Raw genomic sequence first — 13,535 nt, forward strand, 5'->3', positions numbered from 1 at the left:
CCTGCCTCAAATTTCAATCCGCTCAAAAAAAAACGGCAACGCATCCAGCCAACCACTACAAACAGCGACAACAGCGAACAACGACCACCAACCAACCAAGCAAGCAGAGGGAGCGACAAGAAGGAGGCTGCTGCGTGCAGTGCTTTCTATTGGCTCTGCACATCCTTACGAGCAGCCATGCGCCGGTTGCTGGGACAAAGGGTGAGTCGTTGGATTTGAACGTTGGTCAATGCTGTGGCTGGTGATGGGTCGCAGCGTCAGACACGCACAGCGCGTGTGATTGCGCCTCTCTTCAACGCTCATCACACACATGCAAACACTCGCCTTGCCCTCCTCACCTCACATCTTCAACCCACTCACTCCACTGGCAGTCCTCGCGCCGCGACCGGCAGGCGGAGGCGGCTGCGTCAAAGTCGTCTTATGGCGAGCTGAACGTGAAGAGCCTGACCAAGGCGGGTCGCGCAGCCCTTGCTGGCGATGTGTCCAAACTCGACCAGATTATCAAGAAAGGTCAAATCAACGAACAAGACGCCGAGGGCAGGTGCGCTTATGACCACACCATGTTCTCCGCGCCCAAACACACACACGCACACACACAACGCGTGCCTGCATCTCTGACCTTGCCTTTCTTGTTCTCTTGTGATCTGCACGTATGACTGACGCGTGATGCATGCTTTGTCGTGTGTGGTCTGTGGTTGTTTCGTTCGCATAGGACGGCGCTGCACTTGGCAGCGAGTGCGGGTCACCTGTCCTGCGTCCTCAAACTGCTAGAGGGCAGGGCAGCTGTCTTGCGCGATGCACAGGGATGCACACCACTCGCCAAGGTACGCTCAATTCCTGCGTACACTCAATTCCTGCTGTTCGCGTTACTGTTCGGCACACACGTCGGTGTCAGCTGAACCAACAACCACACACACGCACACACACACACACACACACACACACACACACACACACACACACACACACACACACGCTCACACACATGCACATGCGCAGGCGATCCAGGGCGGGCACACAGGCGTGGCGATGGCTATCCTTCAGCAAGGGCACGGCGTGAATGTCCTCGACGACAACGGCGCCAGTCCGCTGCATATCGCGGTGCAGCACAACCAGCCCGATATTGCCCGCGTCCTGGCAGAGGGGGAGGCCGATGTCAACGCACGCGACAACGCCAGCAACACCCCACTGCACGTTGCAGCCGCCACTGGCGATGCGGGCATTGCGGATGTGCTGGTGCAGCAGGGAGCGCAACTCAATGCGGCCAACAGCGCACGTGACACGCCGCTTATGGTGGCGGCACAGCGCGGGCACGACGCCGTCGTCTCACTGCTTCTCCGCGCAGGCGCTTCGGTACGCTTTGCTTTTTTCCAAGGACGTACATGTGTGTGTGTGTGTGCGCGTGCGCGTATACATGTGTATTTTTGCATGTGTTTGCACACGTGTGTCTGTGTGTGCGGGTACATGCGTGCCTTCTTCTGCTCATAACCGATATTTTTGCCCCCACCCCCAAACTGTTGCAGACCACGTTGGCCAATGCCAGCGGGCAGACGGCAGCAGATCTCGCTCAGGCCAACGGACACCAAGCCACCGTCGACGCTCTTGGTGCGTGCCCGCTTGTGTGTTGTATTGTATGTCCGGAAGGAGTATGTAATGATTGGCTTCTGCGTATGCTTAATGGGGCCCATCGGGATCATTCTGGCACACACATACACTCACTCACTCACGTACACTCACTCACACACGTTCATGTTCTCAGCGCCGCCGAAGACAACGCCGCCGCCACCCGCGACAGCAGCGACGAGTGCACCCCTCGCTGAAGCCACCAGCACACTGGCAGGGGGAGCCATGCACCGACCTGCTGCTGCTACTGCTGCTGCTGATGATGGTGAAGAAGATGGTGATGGTGATGATGGTGATGACGACGATGATGCGATGAGTGAGCTGTCGTTCCGTAAGGACGGTGGTAGTGGCGAAGACGGTGATGAAGAGGAAGATGAAGGGCAGGGACAGGCCAGGCGCAGTGGTGGCAGTGGTGTTGCACAGGCGATGGCGCAGGAATCGGCAGCAAAGCGCAGCACAACAGCAACGGCAGCAGCCGAGGGAGTTGCCCCTGGGCCTGCGGCGAAAGCCGCCAAGACCTCCGCAGCAACACACGCCACCCATTCTGATGATGACGATGATGATGGTGATGAGGATGATGCTCGTCGTGGCGGTGCTGTGTCTGCTGATGCGTCTTCCTCTGATGACTCCATGCAGGCTGCGCTGAGCAAGAAGGTGCGTGAATTCAACTTGGCACACGTGTATTGAGATGGGTTCGTGGTGGTGGTGGTGTTGGTGGTGTCGTGATGATGATATGCTCAACGCCCCAAACACACACACACACACACGCACACACACACACACACACACACACACACACACACACACACACGCACCGCGCAATGTGCACATTTCCACACGCCAAACTGCACGTTCACTCATCCTCACCCTATCTCCCCTGGTGACAGCTGCGAGACACAGACACCAACCTGGACACGCTGAAGGGGAGCGCAATTCGCGGGCGCAGCGGGAGCGTTCGTGGACACGCCGATGCCGTGCGCATGGGCGCCAGCATTATTGGCATGAAGCTTGGCTCCCGGCTTGGCCGGCCCGAGGGGCAGCACAGCGACACAGAGCACGACGATGATGAAGATGACGACGGTGGAGATAGCGGCGAGTGGGGCGTTGGCCATGCTGAGACAGCAGCAGCCACGACTGCAGCCAGGCAGCCTGCACATGCACAGCACGGCGGTGGTCATGGTGATGAGGACGAGGATGACTGGGACTTCAGCCACGAGGCTGCAACGAGTGCGCTGACATCCCTGGCCAAGACGCCAACGGCACAACGCACCCCAGCGGCGCAGGTTGTGCGTGGCGGTGCACACAGGGTCGGTGCTGGTGGCGAGCTGGAGTGGGACACAGACAAACTCACCAGCAGCACGCCTCGGCAGCGCGGCCAGGGCGGCCAGGGCGGCCAGGGCGGTCGTCGTCGCGCAGCGGCAGAGGACGATGACTCGCACGGCTTCTCGCACCGCCACGACAGCGACGACAGCTTTGGCCAGCTGCTCGGAGAGGGGCGGCCCCCGGTGGCGTCAGATGATGACATGCCCTCACTTGCAGAGCTCGGTATTAACGTGGCGGGATTCGAGTCGGACAACAACGCCTCCCCGGCCCAGGCCGCTTCAACCGCAAAAGGTACAGCGACAGTGCAGTGGGTGTGATTGTTTGTGTGCGTGTGTGTTTGCGTGTGTGTGTGGTGTGTGAGTGTGTGTTTGTTGTGTGTGCGTGTGTTTGCGTGTGTGTATTTGCATATGCATGTGTGGTGCGCGTGTGCGTATGCGTGTACGTGTGTGTATTTGCATATGCATGTGTGGTGCGTGCTTCTCATGTACGCATCGTGGTCCCATTTGTTGTGGACGGCATGCTGGTCATTATCCGCTCATGTGAGCGCAATGTCCCCCATATACCCTCACGGATGCATTTCATGCCATGTGCCCCTCGTCGCATGTCATCCCACCCCACCCTCTCTTTGTGCAGTGCAAGGCAGCATGATGGGTGGTGGTGATTCCGACTCGTCCTCTTCGTGGGACAGCCACTCCGACCAAGGCTCGCCACCACAGCAGCAACAGCAGCAGCAGCAGCAGCGTGGTGGTGAGGACAGCTTTCAAGAGCCATCACAGATGGAAGCGAAAGGAATGTCGCAGCTCGGCACGGGCACGGGCAAGCAAACAGGTGGTGGTGCACAAGAGACAGCGCTGCCCACCGACTACGAGGCGCTTGCACGGCGCCTCAGCTCGCAGTTCACGACAGCAAAAGGTGGCGCGGAACAGGGTGGTAGCGGCGGCGGCCGCGAGGAACAAGAGGACAATGAGGGCGAAGAGGAGAGCAACTGGGACACGGAGCCTGTCAGCGATGGTGACCATGACGCGTCGTTTGTCATGACAGCAGCAATGGGTGACGAGCGCGCAACGTCAAAGCCACAAACAGAAGAGCAGCAACCACAAACACAGACGCGCGGGGAAGACACGGCAGCCTCCACAGCGAAAGCAGCGACAGCAGCGGCAGTTGGAGGCATGAGCGGCCACGACTCCACGGGCGATGCGGACGTGAGCGCGGATGAATCATCCTCCTTTGGTCACATCTCAGATGTGCAGCAAGCAGAGGAGCGAGCAACGACAGGGCCAGCGGCAGGGACGACAACAGCGACAGGGGAGGAGGAGGAGAAGAAGCCATCCATGTCTGCGCTCTGGGGCACGGGTGTTCCCTCAAGAACGGCAGCAGTAGCAGCGGCGCATACAGCTCCAGCACAAGCGTCGTCAGAGCCAGCAGCCACGCGTGTGCAAGATGATGCTGCCGATAGCGACTTTTCTGTTGGCAGTGGTTTGGATGATTTGCTCGACACGACAGCCGAGGGCAACGCAAGTGCCGTTGGCGGCAGTGGTGTTGATGCTGGTGCTGGTGCTGGTAATGATGGGAAGAAGAAGGTGCAGCGAAAGAAGGTGCAGGAGAGCGAGGCTCAGCGTAAGCTGCGTATGGACGAGGAGAGTTTGCTCGGTCAGGCCTCCACCACCACCGCTGCAGCAGCACAGCAGCTACAGCACGAGGTGAGGCTCGCAGTGTTTCTTTTGAGTGCACAATGGGCGTTGATGCGCACAAGTGTGTGTGTATGTGTGTGTGTGTGTGCGTGCGTGTAATCCTTGTCGTTGTCAAACGCTTGCAGTGGCCATCTTCCACTCACAAAGCCAAGCCTGCTTCATTCTCATCCCTGAAAACACACGCACACACGCACACACACACACGCACACACACACACACACGCACACACATGCACACACATACACACACACACGCACACACACAATCGACTGCGTTAGTCGTCGCCCGTATCGTCGCCGCTGTCATCGTCATCGTCATCTGCCGCCACGCGCCAGGCGCGTAGGGACCAGGTGAAGGAGGAGCTTGCACGCGCACGGAAGCGCCGCGAACAGCCTCGATTGCGAGCGCACACGATGAACCCCAGCAGCAGCAGCAGCAGCAGCAGCAAGAACAACAGGAAGAGGCACAGCCACGCTCAATTGAGGGGCAGGAAGAAGAGGCTTCTGCCGTCTCCGTGTCCTCGACTGCACCAAGCACCACACCAGTCACCACGGCAGCAGCAACGACGGCGGCAGCAGCGGCAGCGGCCACGCCGTCGAGTATTCGCATCAACGAAGAGCTGAACCGCACGCTTGAGAAACTTCGGGAAGAACAGCGGCGTGTGAGCGAGCGCGACAGCACAATTCGTCAGCTGCAGCAGCGCCTGAAGGAGGTTGAGGATGACGCAATGCAGGCGCGTGCCGCCGCCTCCTCCCTCGAGGGCGAACGCAGCCAGTGGACAAGCAACGCTGAGGACAAGGAGCGAGAGGCATCGCGACTGGGACTGGAGAACGCACGCCTCAGCGCCGAGTTGAAGTTTGCACAGGAGGAAGTTGAGCGATGGAGCAAAGAGGCCAAAGCTGCGAGTGCGCAAGCGGATGTGGCGGCAGACGCAGCAAGGCAGGAGGTGACGACGCTGAAGGAGCGCCTGCAGCAGCGGGACCGAGACGTGGTGTCTGTGGAACAGCACGTGGAGGAGCTGGAGCAGAGGCACCGCGAGACGGTGCAGAGCTTGTACGCAGCAGAGGCACGGGTGACGCGCGCAGAGGCGCAGGTGCAGCACCTGCAGCAGCAGTTGCAGGCGGCAGCTGGGGAGGGGGAGACGAGCCGCAAAGAGGAGGAGGAGATGATTGAGCGCAGGGTGCAGGCTGCCATGGATGCGGCGCGAGCAAGCGCAGACACCGTTGCCCTGCATGAGTTGACGATAGCGCAGGCGCGCGTGACGCGGCTTGAGCAAGAGATTGCCGACCACACGCGGAGAGAGCACGCACTCGAGCGTGATGTGGACGCCCTGCGCGAAGAAAACAGCACACTCAAGTCGACGCTTGCAGAAGCCAGGGCGCGGGAGGAGCAGCTTGGTGCACAGCTGCAGCAGTCGCGGCAGCAGCTGCAGGCCAAGACTTCTGAGGCCGCCGCTGCCGCAAGTGTTACAGTGCCGTCCTCATCCTCATCATCACGCTCTCAACAGCAGCATGCCAGCGAAGAGGGTGTTGGCCAACAAGCAGGCGCACGCGAAGGAGACCACCACCAGCAGCTGCAGCAGTCATTCATGGATGACTCTGTGCTGTTGGCTGCAGCTGGCGGGGACACTGCTGCGCTTCGCAACACACAGCAGCTGCGCCGCTTGCTGCGGGAACAGGCACGCTTGCGGGAGGAGGCTGACGAACGCGCACGCCAGCTGCGTGTCATGGTGACGGCGCTGCAAGCCCGCGAGGCGAACCAGTCTCTCAACGACAGCATCGCTGACGGCACGCGTGTCGTGCGCGTGTCTGACGAGGAGGCGCAGGACCTACTGAAAAAATTGCAGCAGCAGCTGGCTGACATGGAGGTGAGGTATGACAGCATGAGCAAGCAGTGCACCGACATGGAGTACAGGAACATTGAGCTTGAGGGCAAGCTGCGCGACGCTCGCTCGGGCGACCACGCCTTGCGCGCGCAGTGCGTGGCCGCAGAGGCAGAGGTGGCTGAGCTCCAACGCCAGTTGACGTCCAAGGAGGAAGAGGGCACCCGCCTTCGCCAGCAGGTATCGAGCCTGCAGGCAGAATTGGAGGCGGAACAAAACGCGCTGGATGCGGCGCGGCGTCGCCTGGGCGCAGCGGAGGAGCAGGTAGAGGAGACACGGCGGGAGCTGGAGGATGCACAGGAGGAGATGCAGGCATACCAGGAGCTGAACGACGAGAACGAGAAGCTCCGACGGCAGCTTGAGATGGAGGTGGAGGCACTGGCCGCACAGCGCGCGCAGGGTGATGACGAGCGGGCAGCGCTGCAGCGGAAGTGTGACGCGCTGAGCACCGAGTGCGAACGCCTGCGTGCGCAGGTGGCCGCCTTGGACACGCAGCTGAAGGACGAGCGGCAGCGAACAGAGGCGCGCGATGAAGAACAGCAGCAGCAGGTGGACGGCCTCATGAAGCAGGTGGCCGAGACGCGTGGCGAGCTCGAGATTGCTGCCGCCCGCGTGACGGCGCTGACGCGCGAACTGGAGGCGTCGGAGCGCGCGCACCAGCAGACCAAAGGCCGGCTGCAGGACGCACATGCACAAGTGCACGACCTCAAACTGGACAAGGGCGGGCTTGAGGAGGAGCTGTCGAGCGAGAAGCAGCGCCGCGCCGGTCTCGCAGCAGAGGTGGACGCACTCAAGCGCGAGATTGAGCATGCGCGCGCGTCTGGTGACGACCAGCGCTCCACGCACGAGGGCGAGAGGCGCGGTCTGCACACGCAACTGGAGACGCTTCGCCGTGATCTTGAGAGCATGACAGCCAAGCACGAGGAGGCGGCTACCAGCGCCGAGGAAGCAAGGGCACAGGCGGGCGTGCTTGAACGCAAGCTGCAGGTGTCGCAGGAGGAAGTGGCGCGCCTCACGTCTGCTGCTGCTGATGCGACGGAGCGAGAGGAGAGTGCACGTGCAGGCATGGAGGATGCCCTGCAGCGCGTGGACGAGCTGACACACGCAAACCGGCAGCTGGAGGAGGATCTTCGCACCGAAAGCGACGCGCGGCGACGTGTTGAGGATGAGAGGCAGCAGGACTCTGACCGGGCCGCCGCATCCATGCAGCAGCTGCGGGTGGAGAAGGAAGAGCTGAGCGCCGAGGTGACGCGCGTGCAGACACAGCTGGACACGCGCACGCACGAGCTGCAGCAGCAGGTGACGGAGCTGCAGGTGCGTGTCGAGGAGACGACGCGGCAACTCGAGACGCGCGAACGCGAGATTGCGCACCTGCGCACAGACCTTGACGACACCACGGCGCTGGATACATTGCGCAAGGAGCTGGTGCTGTCCAACTCGCAGCGGGATATTGCGCAACGGGACGCAACGGCAGCACAACGCAAATGCGAGGAGCTGGAGGCGCGTGTGCAGGCCCTGCAGCGTGAGGTTGTGGACGCACAGCGCGTGGAGAGCGAGTTGCGACGTGACATTACCGCCCACGATGAGCGCATTGCAGACCTGAACAAGGACTTGCAACGCGCACACGCGCAGGAGGACCAGCACCTTGAGACGCGGGAGCGGCTGCATGGCGTACAAGAGGGGACGCGGCGGCTGGAGGGTTTGCTTGCACAGGAGACGAGTGCTCGCGAGCGGGCAGAGGACAGGTGCCGCTCGCTTGAGGAGGCCCTCGATCGCGTGCAGCAGCAGCGGGCGACGGCCGAGTCTCTCATGGGCGATGTGCAGGCGAAACTGAACAAGGCAGCAGCGGACCGCGACCAGGCAGCGGCGGCGCGGGAGGAAGCGTTGTCGAAGGTGGACGAGCTGCGGCGGCTGTGGGAGGCGGAGGTGCAGTCCCGCAACGCGCTGGGCATGAAGATTCTTGGCATGGAGGACGCTGCCGATGGGTGGGGCAAACAACTTGACAAGGAGCGACAGCGCGTGCGGCAGGCGCTTGAGAAGAAGCGTGCCGCAGAGTCGAAGCTGGAGGCCGTGTTCCAGCGCAACGAATCGCTGCAGCGGAAGATTGGGCGGCTGGAGTCTGAACTGCAGAAGGTGAAGGGGCGTGTGCGTAGCTACGAGAAGGGCGAGCTGCGAGCACCGGCGACGGAGACGGAGGTGAACGCGGTGAGGCAGCAGGCGCAGCAGGACATGGTGCGGCTGCAGCAGCAGGTGCAAGAGCTGCGGGACGCACACGCACGGTTGGAGGAGAGCAAGCTGTCGCTGATGCGGAAGCACTCCGAGGCCATCAACGAGGAGAAGCGAAGCTATGATGAGCTCAAGGAGCAGCTGCTGTCGCTGCAAGACGAGCACGCTCGCGTGCTGCGTGCACTGCAGCAGGAGTATGTGCCGCGCAAGACGTTTGACGAGTACCGCGGGAACGTGGACCGGGAGGCGGAGGCGGCGCTGCGAGACAAGATCAAGGACATCAACGTTGCACTTGAGCACGACGCTGCCGTCCGCGATGCTGTGGGCGCGCACGAGCGGCTGGAGTTTGAGAAGACGCTGCAGCGACTGCGGCAGCAGGTGGCGCACATGAAGGAGCAGCACCTGCGCCACACCACGACCAGCGTGGGTGGTGGTGTTGCTGGTGGTGTTGGCAACGATGGTGTGCCCACGCGAAGGGAGGCAGGCGGTGTTGGCAGCGGTATGCGGGTCGGCCTTGCGTCTAAGCGGCGTGGGCTTCGCGACCCACAACAACACCAAACAGGCCAGGTGAGCAAAGGATGGGGGGTTGTGGGTGGGGCGGAAGATAGATGCGTATGCGTTTGTGTGTGTGTGCGTTTGTGTGTGTGTGTGTGTGTGTGTGTGTGTGTGTGTGTGTGTGTGTGTGTGTGTGTGTGTGTGTGTGTGTGTGTGTGTGACTTGCTCGTATTACATTGATATTTTTTGGCTCACCTTTTGATGTATGCTTGTGTTTGCTGGCAGCGCTACTTGGCATCGTCGTTGTCCCGCAACCTCTACCATCACTATTCCAGCACAGAGTAGCCGACAATTGCGTTGTGTGAGTGTGGAGTGTCGTGCAGTGTAATTGGAAGTGTGTAGTGTGAACCAGAAAGCCATAAGGGCGTGTGTGTGTGTGTGTGTGGTTTGTAGTGAGCTCGGAGCCTGGTTCCCTCAGACAGGTCCCTGTACTGTTGATGTGCACGTGAGCGCTGCGTTTGAGCGTCGCTCGTGCTTGCTTGTTTGATTGCTTGTTGTTTTTGCTGCTTGCCCTTTCCTTGCTTGTGCTTCTTTCAAATTGAACCAACAGTTATTGCTCGCTTGCCTGCTTGTCCATTCTGATGCACTCCCTCTGATTCTTTGTTCAATTCTTTCTCTCACCGCTCGACGCACGGGGGTGCAGTTGTTATGTACACATGTAAAGCGAAAACGAAAGCCAAGCAGGTGCAAGCCACTCGAAAAGAGAGATGGGACAATGATAACGCAGGCGAGCACGCATACAACAAGAGCGGCAATGTGATGGCGTGACAGATATGGATGACAAACAAAAGGTTCAAGCAATGGACAACATGCCACGCTTCATCACGGGATAGCGGTGTGGTGCTGGGCGACGTGGTTCACAACCACCGACTACACGATACGGGATGGCGGTTCACGGACTTCCAGCGGGCGGATGGAGCGTTGGAAGCGGTAACGGAGGTCTGACGCACGCACGATGGGCAATCCCATCTGACGATGACGGGAGGAGAGTGAGTGAGAGAGAGTGTGAGTGAGTGAGTGAGAGAGAGAGTGTGTGTGTGTGTGTGAGTGAGTGAGTGAGCGAGTGAGTGAGAGAGTGAGAGAGAGAGAGAGAGAGAGAGTGAGTGAGTGAGTGAGAGTGAGTGAGTGAGTGAGAGCGAGTGAGTGGGTGTGGCACAGAAGCAAGTTGAAGGGTTTCGGAGATCCACAGGTATGCTTAACACAGTGTTGGGAAAGCGTCGGCGGCTCTCACCTGCCACAGGTCGCGCCCAAAGACGAGTTGTATTCTCTCAAATGGCGTCATCTTCGCCTCCATCTCTTCATCGTAAGACATGGGCGCCTTGTGTCGCACGTCCTTCTGCATGTGTGTGCGCATGTGGAAGTGCGTGGTTGTGAGGGTGTGCAGTTGTGCTCATGTGTACGTTGGTGTGTGAATGTGTGTGCATTCGGTGTTTCAAGCAGGGACAGACGTGTACTCGCGTCACACGTGCGCCACACATGCACCGCAGATACTCGCATAACACATGTACCACACATGCACGCACGCAGATGCACATGCTCACCTCTCCCACGAGCATCTGCAGTGTGGTCTTGCCCTGCATGATGAGACGGCAGTGAATGCCAACAAACATGAGGAACGCCACGGACGTCGATGCAGAGAGGAAGACGCCCCAGGCAAAGAAGATGAGCTCAAAGAAGGATGGTTGCCGCAGCTGTCGCCTGCAGGATGGAGGAGCAAAGAAGAAGGGGGGGGGGTGGAATGCAAGGTGGTTAAGAGGGAGGTTAGGGTTATGGGCGTGTGTGGGTATGTGTGTGTGTGTGTGCGTGCTTGCGTGGGTGTGTGTGTGTACGCTTAGGATGTATACCACTTGGGACAGGTTTGGTGCATGGGCTGAGGGGTGCACTCACTCTGCCATGGCTTGTAGGGATGTTGTCATCGGGAAGATGGTTCCTACAGTGGTTGAATGATGGGGGGGGGGTGCATAAGCGTGGAAGAGCCTACAATGCACACGTGTGTACACATAAATACACATGCACACACACACACACACACACACACACACACACACACACACACACACACATAGACACACACACACATACACAGACACACACACACACAGACACACACCCACCCCACAGACACACCCACAGACACAGACACAGACACAGACACACACACATACATACATACATACACACACACACATACACACACACACACACGCACGCAGACGCCACGCAGCACCCCTCCCCGCTTCACTAATCAACGCACCGATGACGGTGCCGACGTGCCCCATACTGAGCAGGACGAGAAAGGCGAGGAGGACGGCGAGCCAGCTGTAGATGATGACGAGGAGAAACTGCTTGTAGTTGTGAAGGCCAATGCAGTTCCCGAGCGCCGGGCAGTGGTGGTCAAAGTCCAGCGAGCACCCTTTGCACAGCCTGCAGTGGTGCGCAGACACGGGCCGGTACCGGTTACAGTGCTTGCAGTACGTGGCCACGGACTCGAGCGTGATGATGTCCGTGTTTCGCAGGTCTGTCAGGGACTTGGTGCCGCTGTACAGCGAGCTCTCCGCCGGCAGCGGGATGATCCTGGCCGTGTACGTGGCGTAGATGGCCCACGACTGCAGCACGACGAAGATGGTGGCCACCATGGACGCGTGGATGTTGGTCTCGCGTTCCTCCGCGGTGACGGCAACGAACGGATGAAGTACTGCCGCATACCACAGGTGGGCGAGCGCCGACAGCGTGATGACGACGCAGATGATGGGCCCGAGCAGGAACATGTACCCCGGCAGCCGGTCGAAGGACGCATCGTCATTGAACGGGTTGATGGGGTCCACCACCTTCCTGTACCTCCCACCACCACCACCACTGCCACGCGACAGCATCGCACTGTTCATCTCCCTTCTTGCTGGTCGTTGTGTGCGAAAAAGTGGTTCAGGGAGGACAGCTCAGATGAGGACTGCTGTGATGAGTGTCGTAGTGAGTGTCGCGGTGAGTGCGGTGGCAGTGGCGGTGGTTGTTGCGGCGTGTCTGGGTGTGGCAGCTGCAGGGAACGACTTCACAGGACGGTGGACAGTGGTTGTGCCGCAGCGCAATGACTTTGATGCACCAGGCGCGCCCCCAGCACCCTCCTACAGGTCGCATGTGTGAGCATGTGTGTGTGTGTGTGTGTGCATGTGTGTGTGCATGTGTGTGCGTGAGTTTGCTTGCCCATCGTTGCATGTGCTCACCACTGCACATGTGTACTTGCTGCACCACAGATACAACCATGAGCTCCTGTTTGATGCAAAGCGAGACCGCTTGCTTGTCTTCTTGGGATACTTCTACGACCATCGCCGCCATCGTCCCACTTGGTGCAGGTTCGTTCATGTGCGCGCGCGCATGTGTGTGTGTGTGTGTGTGCATGTGTGTGTGTAAATGTGTGTGTGTGTGTGCATGTGTGTGTGTGTGCATGTGTGTGTGCATGTGTGTGTGTGCATGTGTGTGTGTGTCTGTCCGTCCGTCTGCCTATCTGCATGTCCGCCGCTTCGATTGTTATGCGCTCACATCACTCCACATCCCTTTGGATCTGCGTCTTTCCTTCACACGCACGCACACACACACACACACACACACACACACACACACACACACACACACACACGCACACACACTGAAGTGATACGTGGGAGTTTGACCTCGACGCGGGACACTGGAAGCTGGTGAACGATGGGAAGGACAACAGTGCACCGCAGGCCAGATACGGACACTCAGTCGTGCTCATCGGTACCCAACATCAGGCCCGTGTTATGGGTTGACCCTGCCTCCGCTCGCACACCCATGCGCACGTGCAATACATAACATGAGCGCAGCGGTTCACTCGCGCAGCGGTTCACTCGCGCATATTCTCTCTCGCGCGCGCACTCACACGCACACTTGCTCCCCCGCACACGCGCATTCATACGAATGCATGCAGACCCTGACACGGCTGTTCTATTCGGAGGCGACGTTGGGGATCGCAATGCCCCATATGGCGGGAAGCTCAACGACCTGTGGCTGTTTGATCTCCTCACGAACACGTGGAAGGAACTGCATCTGAACGGTGTGTGCGTGCGTGTGTTTGTATGTGTGTTTGTATGTCCGTGTGTGTTGGAGTGAGTGTGTTTGTATATGTGTCTGTGTGTTCGTGTGCGTGCGTGTGTTTGTATGTGTGTTTGTATGTCCGTGTGTGTTTGCATGTGTGTCTGTGCATGTGTGTGTTTCTGTG

General features: G+C 59.6%; 3 protein-coding genes across 3 annotated transcripts in view; 2 read left to right on the forward strand and 1 right to left on the reverse strand.

The window, feature by feature from the left end:
- Window positions 1-16: 16 nt before the first annotated feature.
- On the forward strand, window positions 17-9,586 carry PTSG_05875 (ankyrin repeat domain-containing protein; the record flags this gene model as incomplete). The annotated part of the gene is made up of 11 exons (XM_004992711.1): window positions 17-201; window positions 372-541; window positions 713-824; window positions 1,000-1,353; window positions 1,524-1,605; window positions 1,760-2,277; window positions 2,511-3,237; window positions 3,580-4,646; window positions 4,917-4,988; window positions 5,063-9,313; window positions 9,527-9,586. The coding sequence occupies exons 1-11, from the start codon at window positions 178-180 to the stop codon at window positions 9,584-9,586; spliced, it is 7,437 nt and encodes a 2,478-aa protein (XP_004992768.1). The 5' UTR covers window positions 17-177.
- Window positions 9,587-9,887: 301 nt separating this feature from the next.
- On the reverse strand, window positions 9,888-12,207 carry PTSG_05876 (uncharacterized protein). The gene is made up of 5 exons (XM_004992712.1): window positions 11,556-12,207; window positions 11,189-11,231; window positions 10,843-10,999; window positions 10,533-10,637; window positions 9,888-10,270 (listed from the first exon to the last, which is right to left on the reverse strand). Exons 1-5 carry the CDS (start codon window positions 12,184-12,186, stop codon window positions 10,172-10,174), a joined length of 1,035 nt encoding a protein of 344 aa, XP_004992769.1. The 5' UTR covers window positions 12,187-12,207; the 3' UTR covers window positions 9,888-10,171.
- Window positions 12,208-12,241: 34 nt separating this feature from the next.
- Window positions 12,242-13,535, forward strand: part of PTSG_05877 (uncharacterized protein) — a gene marked incomplete at both ends in the record, with an annotated part of 2,777 nt that continues 1,483 nt past the window's right edge. The window contains 4 exons of the mRNA XM_004992713.1: window positions 12,242-12,426; window positions 12,550-12,648; window positions 12,948-13,054; window positions 13,245-13,370. Coding sequence (XP_004992770.1) covers window positions 12,242-12,426; window positions 12,550-12,648; window positions 12,948-13,054; window positions 13,245-13,370 — 517 coding nt within the window. The remainder of the gene's footprint in view (window positions 12,427-12,549; window positions 12,649-12,947; window positions 13,055-13,244; window positions 13,371-13,535) is intronic.

This window comes from Salpingoeca rosetta (assembly GCF_000188695.1).
Source record: "Salpingoeca rosetta unplaced genomic scaffold supercont1.15, whole genome shotgun sequence".
In the NCBI taxonomy this organism is placed as follows: domain Eukaryota; class Choanoflagellata; order Craspedida; family Salpingoecidae; genus Salpingoeca; species Salpingoeca rosetta.

Bases quoted from the DNA above. Each gene is read 5' to 3' on its own strand.
- PTSG_05876 (XM_004992712.1), bottom strand. From the start codon at position 12,186: ATGAACAGTGCGATGCTGTCGCGTGGCAGTGGTGGTGGTGGTGGGAGG. The intron at 11,232-11,555 runs GTGCGTTGATTA...CAACCACTGTAG, and splicing joins GCACGTCGGCACCGTCATCG to GAACCATCTTCCCGATGACA. The intron at 11,000-11,188 runs GTGAGTGCACCC...TCCATCCTGCAG, and splicing joins TCCCTACAAGCCATGGCAGA to GCGACAGCTGCGGCAACCAT.